The 15387-nt window shown below is 53.5% G+C and overlaps 1 protein-coding gene across 2 annotated transcripts in view; it reads left to right on the plus strand.

The window, feature by feature from the left end:
• Nucleotides 1–1131: 1131 nt before the first annotated feature.
• Nucleotides 1132–15387, plus strand: part of PRIMA1 (proline rich membrane anchor 1) — a 61155-nt gene continuing 46899 nt past the window's right edge. For both annotated transcript variants that reach the window (XM_060165729.1, XM_060165739.1), the window contains exons 1-3: nt 1132–1192; nt 1818–1941; nt 8925–9060. In XM_060165729.1, the coding sequence (XP_060021712.1) occupies nt 1849–1941; nt 8925–9060 (229 nt within the window). In that variant the 5' untranslated portion in view covers nt 1132–1192; nt 1818–1848. The remainder of the gene's footprint in view (nt 1193–1817; nt 1942–8924; nt 9061–15387) is intronic.

Genomic DNA, 15387 nt, shown 5'->3' on the forward strand with positions numbered 1-15387 from the left:
TTGAAAGAAACGTAACGCGCTACTTCGCCACCGACTTGTTGATAATCTCGCCTCAAACAGGAGTTTGAGATGGCTGACGAAAAGCAGTGGTGGAGAGATCCTCCCCAGGGCCGTCGGCAACTCCTTCCAAGGTGCAGCCGTGTTGCTGGAACGGTCCCCCCGCCCGGGGAGAACACAGCACTTGGCCCCGAGAGTGGCGGCCTGCACCTCGAGCCCGGGCAACCGGGGCGCCTTCGGCACCGTCCGAATGGGGTGGAGGAGGGGAGGGATTCCGCAGGGATCGAGCGCAAAAAGGGGTCTCCACGAGTCAGTCCTTACTCCTTTCCCGCCCCCTCGGAGAAACTTGGTGGGGGGGGGACGGCAGGCAAGGAGCAAGACCCTCGGGAGCTGGAGTCTGCCTCGCGGGTGGATAAATAAATTATTAAGCGCCCAATACACAATAGCCTCACTAGATGGAGACGAGGAATCACTGCAGCGGCGCTGGCGGCAGCTGCGGCGGCGGGGAGCGCGGGCGGGAGCGCAGCCCCGGGCGGGAGGCGGGCGAGCTCTGGCTCGGCTCACGTCTGTTTTCCTTTTTCGTGCATTATTTATTTCGCCTCCGCCCGCGGCCCTGCGGCCAGAACAGGCGCTCGAGGCCAGCGCCTCTAGCCGCTGCTTCTCACGGGTTGGCGTGACGGGCGGCCGGAGCTCGGGCACACCAGCGCCCCGGGCAGCCGCGCGGCGCCACCGGGGAGGGCGGGGACCCGGGGAGGGCACGCACCGCCCGCTCCAGGCGGCTAGGAGGAGACTTTCCCCGCCCTCCGCCTCCGCCTCGGCAGCCCGCCCCGGCCCTGGGCGCGGGGTGCAGCCCCTCCCGCCCCGCGCGCGGCCAGGCGCAGCCCGGAGCCACCGCGCCCTGCGCTCCGTGCGAGCGCGCCCTGCCGGGGCCCCCGGCTCAGCCGCCCCGGAGGCCCAAACCGCGCGCAAACTTTTGCTCCAGTGCCCGGCGCTCCTCCCAGGCATGTGAAGCCCCCAGGCGCCCGCGCAGTCACCAGGGTGAGGACCGAGGCCCCGCCTAGAGGGCGGGGGACTGGGGAGGCGGCTGGCTTTAAATGGGGGCCGTCCGGCCGCTCGGGAACAGATTCTGCCGCGGGGGGGAGCGGGTGCCTCCCTTCCTCGCGCCGAGGATCGGCTGGGGCCGCCGCCAGGCAAGGTGGCGTAAGGCCCCGGAGCGGTGCGGGCGGAGATGGAGACGCGGGGGGAGCTCTTGCCCTGAGGCCGAAGGCCGGGGCTCGGCAGAGCGCGAGGGCAAACGGGGCGCGCACTGAGGTGCATGTGTTGCAGTGTGCGCAGTGAGGGCCGGTGGGGCAGAGAGGGTGCACGCAGCGTGTACATGCGGGGTCAGCGAGCGTGCGGGCAGGAGTCGGTGGGTGTGCACGGCCGTTTCTGTGGGTGTGCACGCAGGGTGAATGGTGCCCGCCGGGTTTGAAGTGTGCTCTCAGTGGGAGAGAGTTGTGCATGGCTGTTTCTGGGGAGGTGCACGGGCCTCGGTAAGCGTGCCTGGCTGTTTCTGGAGGTGTGCATGGGGCCAGGGTTTGCGCGCAGGATTCCGGGGGCGTGCACCACGACGGACTGTAAGTTCTTGGATGCCGGCCCCTGTGAGTGTGCATGAAGGGTCAGCGAGGATGCAAGCTGGAATGAAAGGCCAGGCTTGGTTTACGAGGGTGCCCCAGGGTGCGGGGCGTGCCCGCCCAGCCGGGACTGCTACGTGTGTGCGGGTGCGCAACCACGGTGGTGCCGGCGGCGCCTGCCTGACCCGAGCTTTGCTCCCCTGACAGTTCGCCCCGGGAGCGGGTGCCGCGGGCCGAGATGCTCCTCCGGGACCTGGTGCTGCGCCGTGGCTACTGCTGGCCCTCACTGCTGCTGCACTGCGCGCTCCACCCGCTCTGGGGCTTCGTGCAGGTGAGCGGTGGCGCGGGCTGCGCGCGCCTGAGGACCTCCTGGTCAGGACCGGGTAGGGGGTGGTTGTCACTTCACTCCCACGACCCTGGCTTCCTGAAATCGCCCCTCTGATTGGTCCTGGGAAGAGTTTAGGAAGAGAAAGGATGCATACTCTCGCTCTGAAAAGATAAGAAACTCCTGAAGGAGGCTTCGGTCCTGGCCTGCTGAGGCCTTCAGGACAGCGCCTTGGAACAGAAAGGGCTGAGGGAATGCCTTCTTGATGATAATATTCTATTGCAGAAATGCAGACAAAGAAACCTTAGAGCTTTTACAAAGTTAAAAAGAAAAATGATACCAAGAATATACCTTCTTTATTTCCCATCAGAGCCACTAGTAAGCTTCATATTAGCCTTCTTAAACTGGACTTCAACACAGAAGGGGTTGTTTCTTGTAGGTAGTAGAGTTGAGGATGTGGACAGGTTTTGCGAGGTGGCCACTGGTGGGGGAATGTAAGAAGGAGCTGTCCATCTAGAAGGACTGCCTGAGGATGGAATCTTCACCCCGGGCCCCCCAGTCCCCAGGGCAGAGACCAGGTAGCCACCAACTCGAGTGACCTGTGTTAGGGTCAGAGAGATGGTAAGATGGGATGGTCCCTAGTCCCTCCCAGAATGCACACAGTCAGCAGTACAGTGGAATGGTGAAGAGGTGGACTTTGGTGTCAGCTCTGAATTTTGAGCCCCAGCTCTGCCCCTTACCAGCTGGGGGACTTTAGACAGTGCGCTTAACCTCTCTGGGCTCTGGTTTCTTCTTCCTCCCTGTGCTATTATAAGTACTTGATGAGATAAAGATTACTTAGCGCAGCTCCTGAACCATAATAAACGCTAAATGGTAGCTGGTGCTGCTATTATTGATGTTAGTAATAGTAACGTCACTCCTCTGTCTGGCTAGCCAGGTACTCTGTTGATTGCTACGTAGTCTGATCAACAATTTTGAATGGTTTTGATCAGCATTTTTACCATTTCAGTCATTGAAATACCCACTCTGGGGTGTTTGCAGCTTCATGTCCTTCTGTTGGCATTTTGGGGCTTGGGGACTATTCAGGTAGTTGCCCTGAGTAGGAGGTGACAGTCCAGAGAAGATGGGATTGAGCAACACTGCTTGCCAGGCTGCCAAGGCTCATGAGCTGTCCCAAGTGACGGGGCGTTGCTGGGAACCAGGGTGGTCAGTCCTGCTTGTATGGCAGCCCTGGTGAGCCCTGGAGAGAACCAGGGGCTCTAATGCTGGAACCAGCCAGCTCAGGGGAGAGCTCGAGTGGGGGAGGGGCATACCCCCTGCTGCAGCGCCAGGCCATTCTTGTGCTCTCTTCCCTGGCTTGCTTCTGTGTCACTCACAGTTGTTTTCCTTTCGGAATTTGACAGCTTTGTTTAATGTGTGAAGCGGCAGTTATTAAACTCAGCTGTGCCTCCTCGGGATTCAGAATTTTGTCACTTCGAAACACTTGGGTGGTTTGGGACCAGTTTCTCTCGTTCAACTTTTAGCTGAACCTCAGGTGTTAAGCTCACTTCCTTTTTGTATTCGTTTGTTTACAATTTTCCCTCTTCTGGGAGACTTTTTCAGCTAGTACAGAGAGCAACATGATGATGTGGTTAATCTCCAAGGACTGGAATTTTCTGCAGGAACTAGCAGGATAGAAACAGCAGCTCCACCACCTCCCTACCCACTCCCACCACCAAAAGAAAGGATTTTGTAAAGTAGCTTCGTTTTTTAGCAGTGTTCTTCAGCCAGGCAGTGCTCACACAAGCAAATGTGTGTGTGAGTTTGTGTGTGTGTATTTCAGATGCTGTTTACTCAATACAAATCAAGTTTTGTGAAAATCAATTAGAAAAGAAATCCTCCAGGCAAGTAGAACGGGTAAAATCTTGGCTGGAGGCACTGGAAAGATTAATCTACAAATGATAAGGACTGAGAAGTCAAGGGAAAAGGGGCTTTGGAAGGAATGGATTTGGTTTTTGAGCAAAAGAGCTGAAACCAGAAGAGAGAGGAGAAGAGGAAAAATCAAAGTGCACAAAGCCATGTGTTTCCCTTTAATTGGAGAGAGTGTCATTTGTCACGTCATAGGAGTTTCTTGAATATAAAGAAATCTATCTGTGCTTTCATGAACTTTTTGCCAGAAGAATCCCTCTAAGTCGTAAACATCTGGAAGGGTGAGACCAGCACAATAATTGGTGAAGCAAGAGGTCTGTGGTCCCTCAAAGCATCAGGTTCCAACCTTGAGATCAGCCCGGAGCCTCTGGCTGCTGCCTGGATGATAAGAAACTTAATCATTACAGTCAGATGACATTAAATGGCCACAAGGTTGGTGGGGGCACTCTTGAGGCTCTTCCCTTTTTTCCTTCATGTGTCTGGAGTTGAGATTTTGAGCTTTTGTGATTTAGGGTTCTTCTAAGTTCACTTCCACTTGAGTCCTTTTTTTTTTTTTTTTTTTTGCAAGTGAAGAGGATGACAGGCTGGCGAATTTATTAGGTGTGACAGGAGTGTGTCTCATCAAGTTACTGTGGCGCTGTAACAGTATCGAGTTACTGTCTCGATAAAAGATGCCAGAAGCCATCATCCTTGTGGGCGCCCCCCTAAAGCAATTGTCATGGAGACAGGCTCTGATCCGGGCCTGTGGGTCTCTGTGTGGCAATGAGGAGCCATCCCAGACCCAGGCGATGCCGACCCCCTGCCCCTGTGGTCAGTCATTACAGCTTCACTTATTTAGTCAGCTGCAATTATTGGGCACCTACTGTTTGCCAGGCCTCCCGTGTTAAGTGCAAGGGATCTAGGGGTCCCTGCCTTCATGGCATTGACAGTCTAGCACCGGAGAGATTGTGAGACAAGTCATAATAGGCAGGAGTGCTCAATAGGAGCAAATAGCTTAGAAACGGGAGCTTGTGGAGGATTCAGAGAAACCTCGCGGATGCAGCGCTTCGGCTGAGACACGGACAAGGAGAAATCAGGAGTCAGGATGCAAGCGTGAGTGAAGTGTCCAGGCGGAGGAGGGAACAGCCCCGAGGTGGGAGGAGAGGGCAGGGCATTGGAAGAACGCGGGTGAGGCCTCTGTTGTAAGCCACTAACATCGTGTCTTACAGTTTGGACTTGATCCTGAGGGCTCTGGGGGCCGTGGAAAGTTTTAAGCAAGAGACGACACAACCTCAGATTGGCATTTTAGAAATCTCAGTCCAGCTCCAGCACAAAGTTTGGATTCAGGGAGGGGGCGAGGCCAGGGGCACAGGGGCTGGTGAGAGTAGGGTTGCCAGATTTAGCAAATAAAAATACAGGCGGTCCAGTTCAATTTTCAGATGAACAATGGATCGTTCTTGAGCGTTAAGTATAATCCCATACAATATTTGGGACATATTTATACTTAAACAATGTTGTTGTTTCTCTAAAACTTTACAGGGTGTCCTGTATTTTATGTGGCAACGCTAGGAGAGAGGCAGGGCTACCCAGGGGGGGATGTGATGGTGTCCTGGTTTAGGGCTGTAGCACTGGGAGTGAGGAGAGGTGGATGGATTCAAGGACTATCTAGGAGGACTGGGCCAGAGAGCTACACTGGTTGGCCAGAAGTGGGAACTGGCTTCCACAGCACTGTGTCCCCCAGACCACGGTGCCAGGGACCAAATCCAGTGATTGCGGAACCTCTCTGGGCCTCAGGATTCTGGTCCCAGGAGGACGCTGCAGAGCAGGGACGGGATGGTAGGAGATGGCAACACCGGAATAAAAAGTGGTCACAGGAAGTCACGATCCCGGCTTTAGGCGGGTCGTTGACCTCTCTGGGCCTCTGCTCCTTCTTGGTTAAGTCTAGCTAAGAGCAAGTGACTTCAGGGGCAAGTTTCTTCTCCTGGTAAGACTCCCCAGGATGTAAACCAACCAAGCCAGGCATTGAGACAAGCTCGTGGTACTGAGGTTTCCTCTCTGCTGGTCTAAACACAACACTGCCGACCCGCAGAATCCCAAAGTGGACCCGGAGCTGGGGGATGGGGTAGATCCCATGTTTCTCCACTGCTGGGCAGACAGTCCCCGGCACACATTTTTACTGAGCGCCAACGGAACGCCGGGCCCTGTGCAACTTTGGTAAATCACTTAGCTTTTGCCAAGCCTGTCGTCCCAGCCAGGAAGTGTGGATGATAAGAGCTACCTCTCTTGATTATCCTCATGGCGAAAGGAGAGCCTGTTTCCCATGACTGACACACAGTAGGGCTCAGGAAGTCACGCTTAGTTAGGATTGATAAAGCACAGACCCACCTACCTTTCTGCTCCAAGATGCTCACAACTTAGTGTGGGAGGACATTAACAGTGGGAAAAGGGCCCCAAAGGGGAGGGTTTACGAGGTGAAGAGGCAGCACTGGGCAGCTGGGTCTCATTTGGGGGGGTGTGGGGTTCAGGACAGATTGCCTGGGAAAGCCATGTAAGAGCTGGGTTTGAAGGATGCATAGAAGTTGGCAAGTGGATAAAGGACCTGTGTAACCAGCTGTCAGTCTAGGGAGGCTCAGCGGCCACAGGCTTGCACTGGACCAAACCAGTGAGGAGCCCCAGGGGTCCCCGCCTCGGGGAGAAGGACAGCCTGCTCAGGCTCGCTAATTTTGTGATGACCTTTGGGTAAGCAGTTATGCCCGCTCGCATTTCAGTGGGACCGTTACACGAGAGACACAGATGTTTAACACGCCGTGTGCGCCTGCACTTCCCCCACTTCAGCCTTGAAACTTGGCCCTGGTTTCCCTGCCTGTAATTTCATCACATTAAGCACTCTTATCCATATGTGCCCTTACAGCCTCTCACGAAAATAGGTCATTGTGTTGGGCCAGGTTAAAGAAACGTGCTCCCCTTGAACGTTCTTGCAGAAATTGCACCTCGGAGGGTGGGAAAGTAATTGCTTTGGCGATGGCATTGCTTGAGGTTTGCACACTTGGTAGACTTCAGCGGAGAAGCAATCTCAGAGGCCAGCCGTTGGGAGAAGGGAGAGTTCGAGCAACCGCCATGGTCTTAGAAGGTCAGAATCCAGATGGTGATGGGAGGGCTGACAACTACGCTGGGGGAGAAGCCAGTGGATTTGCCATGACATCTAAGGAGTTAATCATCTCCGTAAAATAACAGAAAAGGCTCAAGGTCTGAGGAGATGCTCTTCCCGGCGGGAGGTAAGATTGCCTTCCAGAGTTTGCAATGCAGTCCGTGGTCCTTTAAAAACACTAAAAGGTGGTGAGCAGGAGCTTCGTGGCCTCGTTGATATTAAGTCAGAGCTGTAAATCAATCCACCGCCTGCTGCCATTCCGGTAGCCGTTATCCATCCTGTTCACACCTGCCAAGTGGCAAGGGAGCAGCCGAGCCCTGGCTCTCTCTGCGGGCCTGGAACACGTGCAGCAAAGGGTCTGCACTGGCCCCCAAAGGCAGGCCTTCCGTGGCTGGTTGCAGGGAAATTGGGGATCTGGGTTTCTACTCACCGGAGATGACAGCCAGAGAGATGAACTGTGGGCATCACTGAAGTAGAGGGGTGACCACCAACTCTTCCTTCATGTCTTTAAATCAGCTGTTCTCTGGACAGGCAGAAAATGCTAGGTTCAAAGGTTTATGGCCCTCTGCCATAGAGAGGGATGTTGGCAGTTGGTCTAAACCAGCCGTTCTCTCACTGGCTACATAGTTTAACCTGGGCTGCTTCAACAAATACGCATGCGCAGCTCCGCCTGTAGAAATGCTGACTTCACTGGCGTGGGAAAAGCTCGAGCATGGGTATTTTTTAAAGCTGCCTGGAGATACTGATGTGCAAGAAAGGCTGGGAACCGCTGGGTGAACACAACCCACTTTTGCTCCCCTTTTTAGTTTACAGATGGGGAAAGTGGGACTGGTGTTGAAAGAACACCAGCCCAGGAATCAAGAGGTGTGGATTTTGGTGAATTCCAGGCGTTTCCTTAGGTGTTACGATGGCGAGAGAAAAAACAAAAGGCCTGACCCCTGACCCCATAGACCTTAGAGTCCAGTGGTAGATAGGCGGCTGAGCTAGGTAAACGCCCCCGTGTGGATTTCTGCCTCACAGCGTGAAATCCGGTGCCAGGAGAACCTGTAAAATGGAGATCTGACCTGGTGGGGGCGGGGGCGGTCAGAGGTGCTTCCCTGAGGAGGTGATGGCCAAGCTGAGTAATGGGTAAAGCAGAGGGAAAGGTGTCGGAGAAGATTCCAGGCCACTGGAGCAGCGTGCTCAAAGGGAGGGAGCATGACCAGGCATCAGGCACCGGAAGGAGGGCTTTGAGAGCAGAGCAGAAGGCCAGAGCAGGAGGGGAGGGGGGCCCTCCCTTGCAGGGCCCTGTGGCCCGGTGATTCCCCTGAGCTGTGGGTGAGCGTCCGGGCGTGGCGGGGCGGGGGGCTGCAGGCAGTGTGGTCAGGTGTGTTTCCCACAAGGCCACTCGGGTGGCTCGTGCATCACACTGGGGAGGTTGCTCTGCTCCCCTTCGTCACGTGCGCCACCAGAGCAGAGGCCTGGCCGGGTAAGGTTCCTCCCCCAAGGTGGGGGGGCCTTGGCCCAGAGTGGACACAGAGAGGCCATCAGGAACTGTGGCCAGAGAGGAGGCGAGGGCTTGGTCCTGCACCGTAGCCGGGCAGATGGGAGAAGCGGTTAGGTCAGGTTACGCAGAAGGTAAAATCAGTGTCCTGTCACCATCTGGGTGTGAGAACCTCAGGCGGCCACTTCTCCTGCCTGGGCCTCAGTTTCCTCATTTGCACGATGGGGAGATTCTAGAAGCCTCTCATGAATGCCCAAGCCAACTGTCCCGGTCCCACAGAGCTGGAAATACAACCTAGGTCTCCATCCCTTCCAGGCCAGCCCCGCGTAACACTGTTCCCTGCGACCCAGCCCAGTTTCTGGCTCTTCCTCCTGCCTAGGTCTGGGGAGGGGTGCGTGCGTCGGGGTGGTCCCCTTTGGGCTCCCAGATGCCGCATTGGCTTCTCTCGGGCGCCCGTGCCCGTTCCTGCAGGTGACACACGGGGAGCCCCGGAAGTCCTGCTCCAAGGTGACGGACAGCTGCCAACACATCTGCCAGTGCCGGCCCCCGCCCCCGCTGCCCCCGCCCCCGCCGCCCCCGCCGCCTCCCCGACTCCTCTCCGCCCCAGGTAAGTAAAGCCTCAGCTCTGGTTCCGGTTTCTCTTCGCGTTTTCCGGGGCCCAGGAAGGACCTGGGAAGCAGGTTCCCGGGAAGCCAGGAAGCAGAGGGCAGCCTTGCTTCCTTTGTAATTTTCCACTGGCCGAGCAGGAGGGAAGCCAAGACCCAACTTTTCCCTGCAGTCTGCAGAACGCCTTTCCCACAGAATGTTCCTGTGAGATGGAGAAGGATGTTTCTCCATTGGTTAATCAGATAAAAGTCAATCTCCATTTGATGAGTGGCTCTGCCTGGATTGTTCCGAAGGCCAGACCTTGAAGGGGGGCAACCATGGGCACTGGTCTGAAATACCCCTGCCATGAGCATGGTTTCATTTTTTGATTTTAATTCATGTGTAAGGGAGCAATTAGTATAGAACCGAGGTGGAGGCTCTGAGAGCAAAGTTACACGGGTGCCGTTCAGCTATTTGCAGCAAGTTCTGCTACACACACACACACACACACACACACACACACGCGCACACACACACACACACACACACACACACACACACACACACACACACACCCGCGCATCCCCTCCCCCGCCCCGTCACTTGTTTTCCTTGATTTCATCTCTGAACAATCTGATTGCAAACAAAGGAGGGTTTCTTTAGCCAGAAATGGCTTCAGTCCTGACCCGTAGGGGTTAAGTTCCCTGCTTACAATTGCCAGTTGATAAGGCCTCTAACAAGAGATTCTGTATTCGGGTTTGATCACTCAAGTTGCGGCCTATAGAATGCCCAAGCTCATGTGTGGAGCCACCTCATTAAACACATCTCCGTTGAGTTATTTGGGGCATGTTTTAAATAACTTTGACGAGGCTTATTCTCTGGTAAGCCGTGTTTCCAAGCTTGCGGTGTGCAGGCAGGGATGCGGTGTTCTGGTGGAATCTTTTGCAGTTCCCATGTGTTTCTGCACTTTGTCTGCTAGGCCCCCACCTGTCTCCATTCTTCCCTGACACACGTGGCTCAGTGCTTCTCAAAGTGTGGCCCTCAGCATCGCCTGAAGCATTCGTTTTAAAGTGACACTGCACAGGGCCACTTCAACCCACTGAGTCAGAGCCTTTGGGGTGGGACTTAGGAAGTGGCATCCTAACAGGTTCTGAGATGATGCAAGTGCAAGTTAAAGTCAAGAACCTCAGCCTACCAGGCCCTGTGCTCCCGGCCTCTGCAGGGTCCTGCCATCCCAAGATGCTCACCCTCCTTCTCTCTCCTGAAGGAATCCCTAGGCTGTACTGTAGGGCCCCACCTCAGGCCTCTGGCCCCTCACTCCCTTCCCTTCCATGAAATTCCTTCTCCCTCTGCTATTCAAGCTCCAGGCCCCTGCTGCTTCCAGGTGTGTTTGTACCTAAATGGATCCACGTCCGCCAGTTAGAGTCTGTTCAGTTCATCTTGTGCGAACCGAGCATCTGTACCAGACACAGACCTGAGAGACCATTCTGGTCTCTGGGATCCCTCGGCCTCAAGGAAGGCCTTCTGCCAGCAACCGCCAAAAAGTGACCTGAGAGAGCACAGAAATTGTTCTCCAGGTGCACTGGAAATCCTTGACTGGCTGGGCCAAACTACAGCCACAGTAACATTGACTTGGGTCTTCATAATAAATGGAATTGTTCTAGGTCATTGAAGGGGTGGTGGGGAAAGGGCATCCAGGCAGAAGGACCATCGAGAGCAAAGGCTTGGAGGTGTGACGCTATGGGACTTCTCATGGGAGGTCCAAGCCCCTCAGACTGTGATGTGCCTTGTGTGCCTGGCCGAGTAGATCACATTTCATCCTGTGAATCGCTGTTTGCCAAACATTCCCCTATCCAGATACCTCCTGTTGTTTGCCTTATTTTTTTTTTCTTTAAACAGACTCACTTTTGTGTTGATACAAATTAATCTCCAAAGAAAACTTTAATAACTACCATCAGTGAAAAACCAGAATCACTTGCGTAAGTAGAAGGTGACATAAAAACAAATGCAAACAAACCGGTGTTTTAAAGTTCTAGCCTGTCGTGAAAGGTTCTGAGCTCGAGGCCTCCTTTCTTTCTGCTAAAAAGGGAGCGCAGCAGGTGGTAGGTAGACTGGTGGCAGAGCTGTAGTAGCCCCGTGCGGAGATATTTCTCAGGAAAGAAATCAGAAGGTTTGTGAGAGAATCAAAAGGGGCCTAAGTTTCTTGTTCTATGTTTCTGTGTGTCTGAGCACCAGGTCCACGTGTCATCCAATACCAGCTCACTTACCTGCAGGGACACGCGCCCCATCCTTTAGGAAACGCTACTCTGGGCAGCGATGAGCCCACGAAGGTATTAAGCAAAGAAGTGACACGATCCCACACCGTCCGCTTCAGAGTCAACTTTCCTGACCATGTGGAGGGTGGATTGGGGTGAGCTACCCGACTGGGGTAAAGAGGGGACCACTGAGATACTTCAGGCCCCAGACCAGCCATGAAGGCCTGAAGCCAGGTGGGGGGCTGTGGAGAAGGGGAGGCGGGTGGCCGTGCCAGGTGTGAGGGGACGGAGGCCTCCTGTGAGCTTGAGGCCTGAGAGCACTTCTGGGTTGGAGGACAGCAGGTGTAGTTTGATTCTATGGTAGGACTTTTTCAGTTACAGATTCTATGGTAGGACTTTTTCAGTTACAAGTAGCAGAAACCCATCTTGAAGTGGCTTAAGTGATGCAAAAACTAGAGAGAGCTGTTCGTTTTTTGGCTCATGTATTGGAATATTCCAGCAGCAGGTCTTATATGATGACGGTACTGGGTTTCTGTGTCCATCTCTCTCTTGTGATTTCTCCCGGGTCACCTTTTCTCTCAGGCAGGCCCAGTCTCTGTGGCTCCAAGCTCCAGGATTCCATCAACCTTACAGTTAGTAATCTCCCTACAAGGAGAGCTTCTCTTCCTCAATCATTCAACTAAAGACCCAGGGCTGACTTTCACTAGACCAGCTTGAGTCACATGTCCATCCTTGAACCAATCATGATGGCCTACGAGATGGAATGTGCTGATTGGTCAGGCCTGGGCCATGTGACCACGGTTGACAGTTGAGGCTTATGGATAGAGGTTAAGAGGGTGGTGGCTTCTGAAAGGAAAATCCAGGTAGAGGGGTTGTAACCCAAGGATGAAGACGTGGACACTGGGCAGGAGGACAGTGGATGCACCCCACAGCCATGGGGTTCCTGGCAGATTAGACCAGTGGCAGAGAATGTATTTTGTACACTGTCTTGGTCCTCACTGAGCTCAGCCCAGAACCCCACACACGAGTACTGCCCGGTAATGTCAGACAGAGCTATGGCCACATCCACAACTTCTGCATATTCTTTAATCCCTGAGGAATTAGCCTCTCCCAGAGGGCACGGGGCTTCAGCAGGTGTGCACGGAGCTCCCCAGGTGCTGGCAGGGGCTTGGAAATCAGCTATGATCAAGAGAGGAGCAGCTCCTGCCCACAGGGAGCTCACGGTGCGGTGGTCCATGATCTGCAGAGGGTGTGTCTAGGAGTGTCCTTTCCTGCCACCTTTCTGGATACACTGGCTCCAGGCACATGCCAGCCTTTGCTCCTTTGGTCATCAGGCGTGCCTGCATCCCTGCCGCTCACAAGGGCTTCTGATTTACCTGGTGAACATTTGCCGAGCGCCTGCTCTGCGTCCAGCCCTGTGTTGGGTGCACTGAAGGCCCACAGAGAGTTGTTCTCAATGGCGGGGCCCGAGTCATGAAAAGACTGAGAACACGGCATGAGAGGTTGAGACCCTGAGCCTGGGTTGATGCGCCAACCCTGCCACTTCCTCTGCATGATGATAAGAGGGCTGATAAACTTTTTTTTTTAATTTTTATTTTATACTGGACTATAGTTGATTTACAATGTTGTGTTAGTTTCAGGTGTACAGCGAAGTGAATTAGTTATACATATACATATAGCTATTCTTTTTCAGATTCTTTTCCCATATACATTATTATAGAACATTGAGTAGAGTTCCCTGTGCTATACAGTAGGTCCTTGTTGGTTATCTATTTTATATATAGTAGGGTGTATATGTTAATCCCAACCTCCCAATTTATCCTTCTCCCCAGCCTTTCCCCTTTGGTAACCAGAAGTTTGTTTTCTATGTCTGTGAGCCTATTTCCGGTTTGTAAATAAGTTCATTTACATCATTCTTTTAGATTCCACATATAAGTGATACCATGTGATACTTGTCTTTCTCTGTCTGACTTACTTCACTTAGTATGATAATCTCCAGGTCCATCCATGTTGCTGCACATGGCATTATTTCATTCTTTTTTATGGCCGAGTAATATTCCATTGTATATATGTACCACATCTTCTTTATGCATTCATCTGTTGATGGACATTTAGGTTGCTTCCATGTCCTGGCTATTGTAAATAGTGCTGCAGTGAACATCGGGGTGCATGTATCCTTTCAAATTATGGTTTTCTTCAGATATATGCCCAGGAGTGGGATTGCAGGATCATACGGTAGGTCTGTTTTTAGTTTTTTAAGGAATCTCCATACTTCTCCATAGTGGCTGTACCAATTTACATTCCCACCAATGGTGTAGAAGGGTTGAAATAGGGCTGGTAAACTTAAGCCTGAGTTTTAGGTGTGAGGTTTTCACCCACCAATGGGGTTGACTGGAGGATTCATGGAAGTGGCAAGCACTTTTGAAAACTGGACCGGTATCCATTGCTGCTAACCATTGTGGGAAACGGTATCCATTGCTGCTACCCATTGTGGGAAAATCATTCTGACAGGGAGCAGCCTCTGAGTGTTAGGCTTAGGGAAAAAAGAGGTGCTTTGGGGGAAAGATATTTAATTCCAAAAAGGGCAGGAAGGGAGGGTCAGGACAACATGGGAGAATTTCCAAGTAGACCTCAGATAGGCAGGAGCACAGGGGGGCCGGACAGTCCATGGAGAGGCTGAAGCAAAGGCCCGGAGTTCGGAGACCGAGGATCAGGCAGGAGGCGCCCTGCTGCAGGAATGTCCTTCTGCAGGAGTGTGGACGTCGGTACATGTGTCGGGGATAGAGGGAGAAAGAGGACACAGGGAAACCTCTGTACCTACTCACACAGACCTATAAAGTCGCCTGTAAAAGGAAGAGCCAGAAACGTTTGCCAGAATTGTTGGGCATCCTCCCTGTGGCCACGCAGGCCTCCCTCTTCATCCAAACAGCACCTGCTGCTGCCCTGCTGCTCCGGGCTACCAACGTATCCCGGGTTGGCCGGGACTCTCCTGGTTTTAGCCCTGAAAGCCCTGCCTCCCGGGAAACCCTGTAGTCCTGGGCAGACTGGGATGGTGGGTCACCTACTGCTGGGCCACCCTTCTGGCAGTGGCAACATGGTCTTTCAATTTATTTCTTACGTTTTATTTTGTTTTACTGTGAAACTTTCAAGAGCACTGTCCCCTCACCCTCCACCTCCAGCTCCATTCTAGAACGTGTTGATCACGGGGGCAGCTCAGCCCCACATTTGTCTGTGGGTCCCCAGCTCGGCTGCCCCTCCCAGCCGCCCTGGGACGTCTGTTGAGACAGCCTTGCCCTGAGTCCTACTTGCCACCGAGAAGGAACTTGGAAGGGGTTCTTGTGATGTGGAAGATTCTTGACCGGCATCTCCAGTTTCTGCCCTTTGTTTCCCAAGCTCTGCCCACGTCCTTCACACTTTAGGTGGCGACTGCCTAGGGCAGCTGCACTTTGTAAACTTTTGCAAACAGTGGGAGGCGCTAGACTGGGTGATTCTCAAATGCAGGTGTGGTCTGAATCCCCTGGAGGGCTTGTCCAAACACAGGTTGCTGAATCCCATCCCCAGAATTCCTGATTCAGTCGGTCTGGGGTGGGCCAGAGGATTTGCATTTCTAATATATCAGGTGACACTGATGCACTGGCCGGCCAGGGCACACCCTTTGAGAACCAGTGTCCTAGAGAACGGCAGTCAAGTCAAGGGGCTTTGGAGTTACGTGCAGCACTTCCACTCCGAGCTCTGCGACCCTCGGCACATCTCATCCCTCTCAGCCTCAGTTTCCTCATCTGTAAAATGGAGCTAATGGTACTTAACCTCAGGAGGGATTGCAGCGAAGACTGGAAATTACACAGCCTGTACTTGGCAGAAACTACATGCTTAAAAGTGGTGTTACAGCACAGTGGCTCAGCCTGGCTGTCCTGCCCTCTAGATCTGGGGTCCACCCTTGTTTATGAGCTAAGTGATTTGGGCAACGTGTCCTTAACAGCTTGGAACCTCAATTTCCACATCTGTAAAGTGGGGCTAATGACAATACCCGCTGCATATGGGCTGGGCGGTTGTGAGTATTCCATGCCATGAAGTTAACACAGCGCAGAGCCTGG

The sequence above is a fragment of the Lagenorhynchus albirostris genome, chromosome 1, assembly GCF_949774975.1.
Source record: "Lagenorhynchus albirostris chromosome 1, mLagAlb1.1, whole genome shotgun sequence".
Taxonomy (NCBI): Eukaryota; Metazoa; Chordata; class Mammalia; order Artiodactyla; family Delphinidae; genus Lagenorhynchus; species Lagenorhynchus albirostris.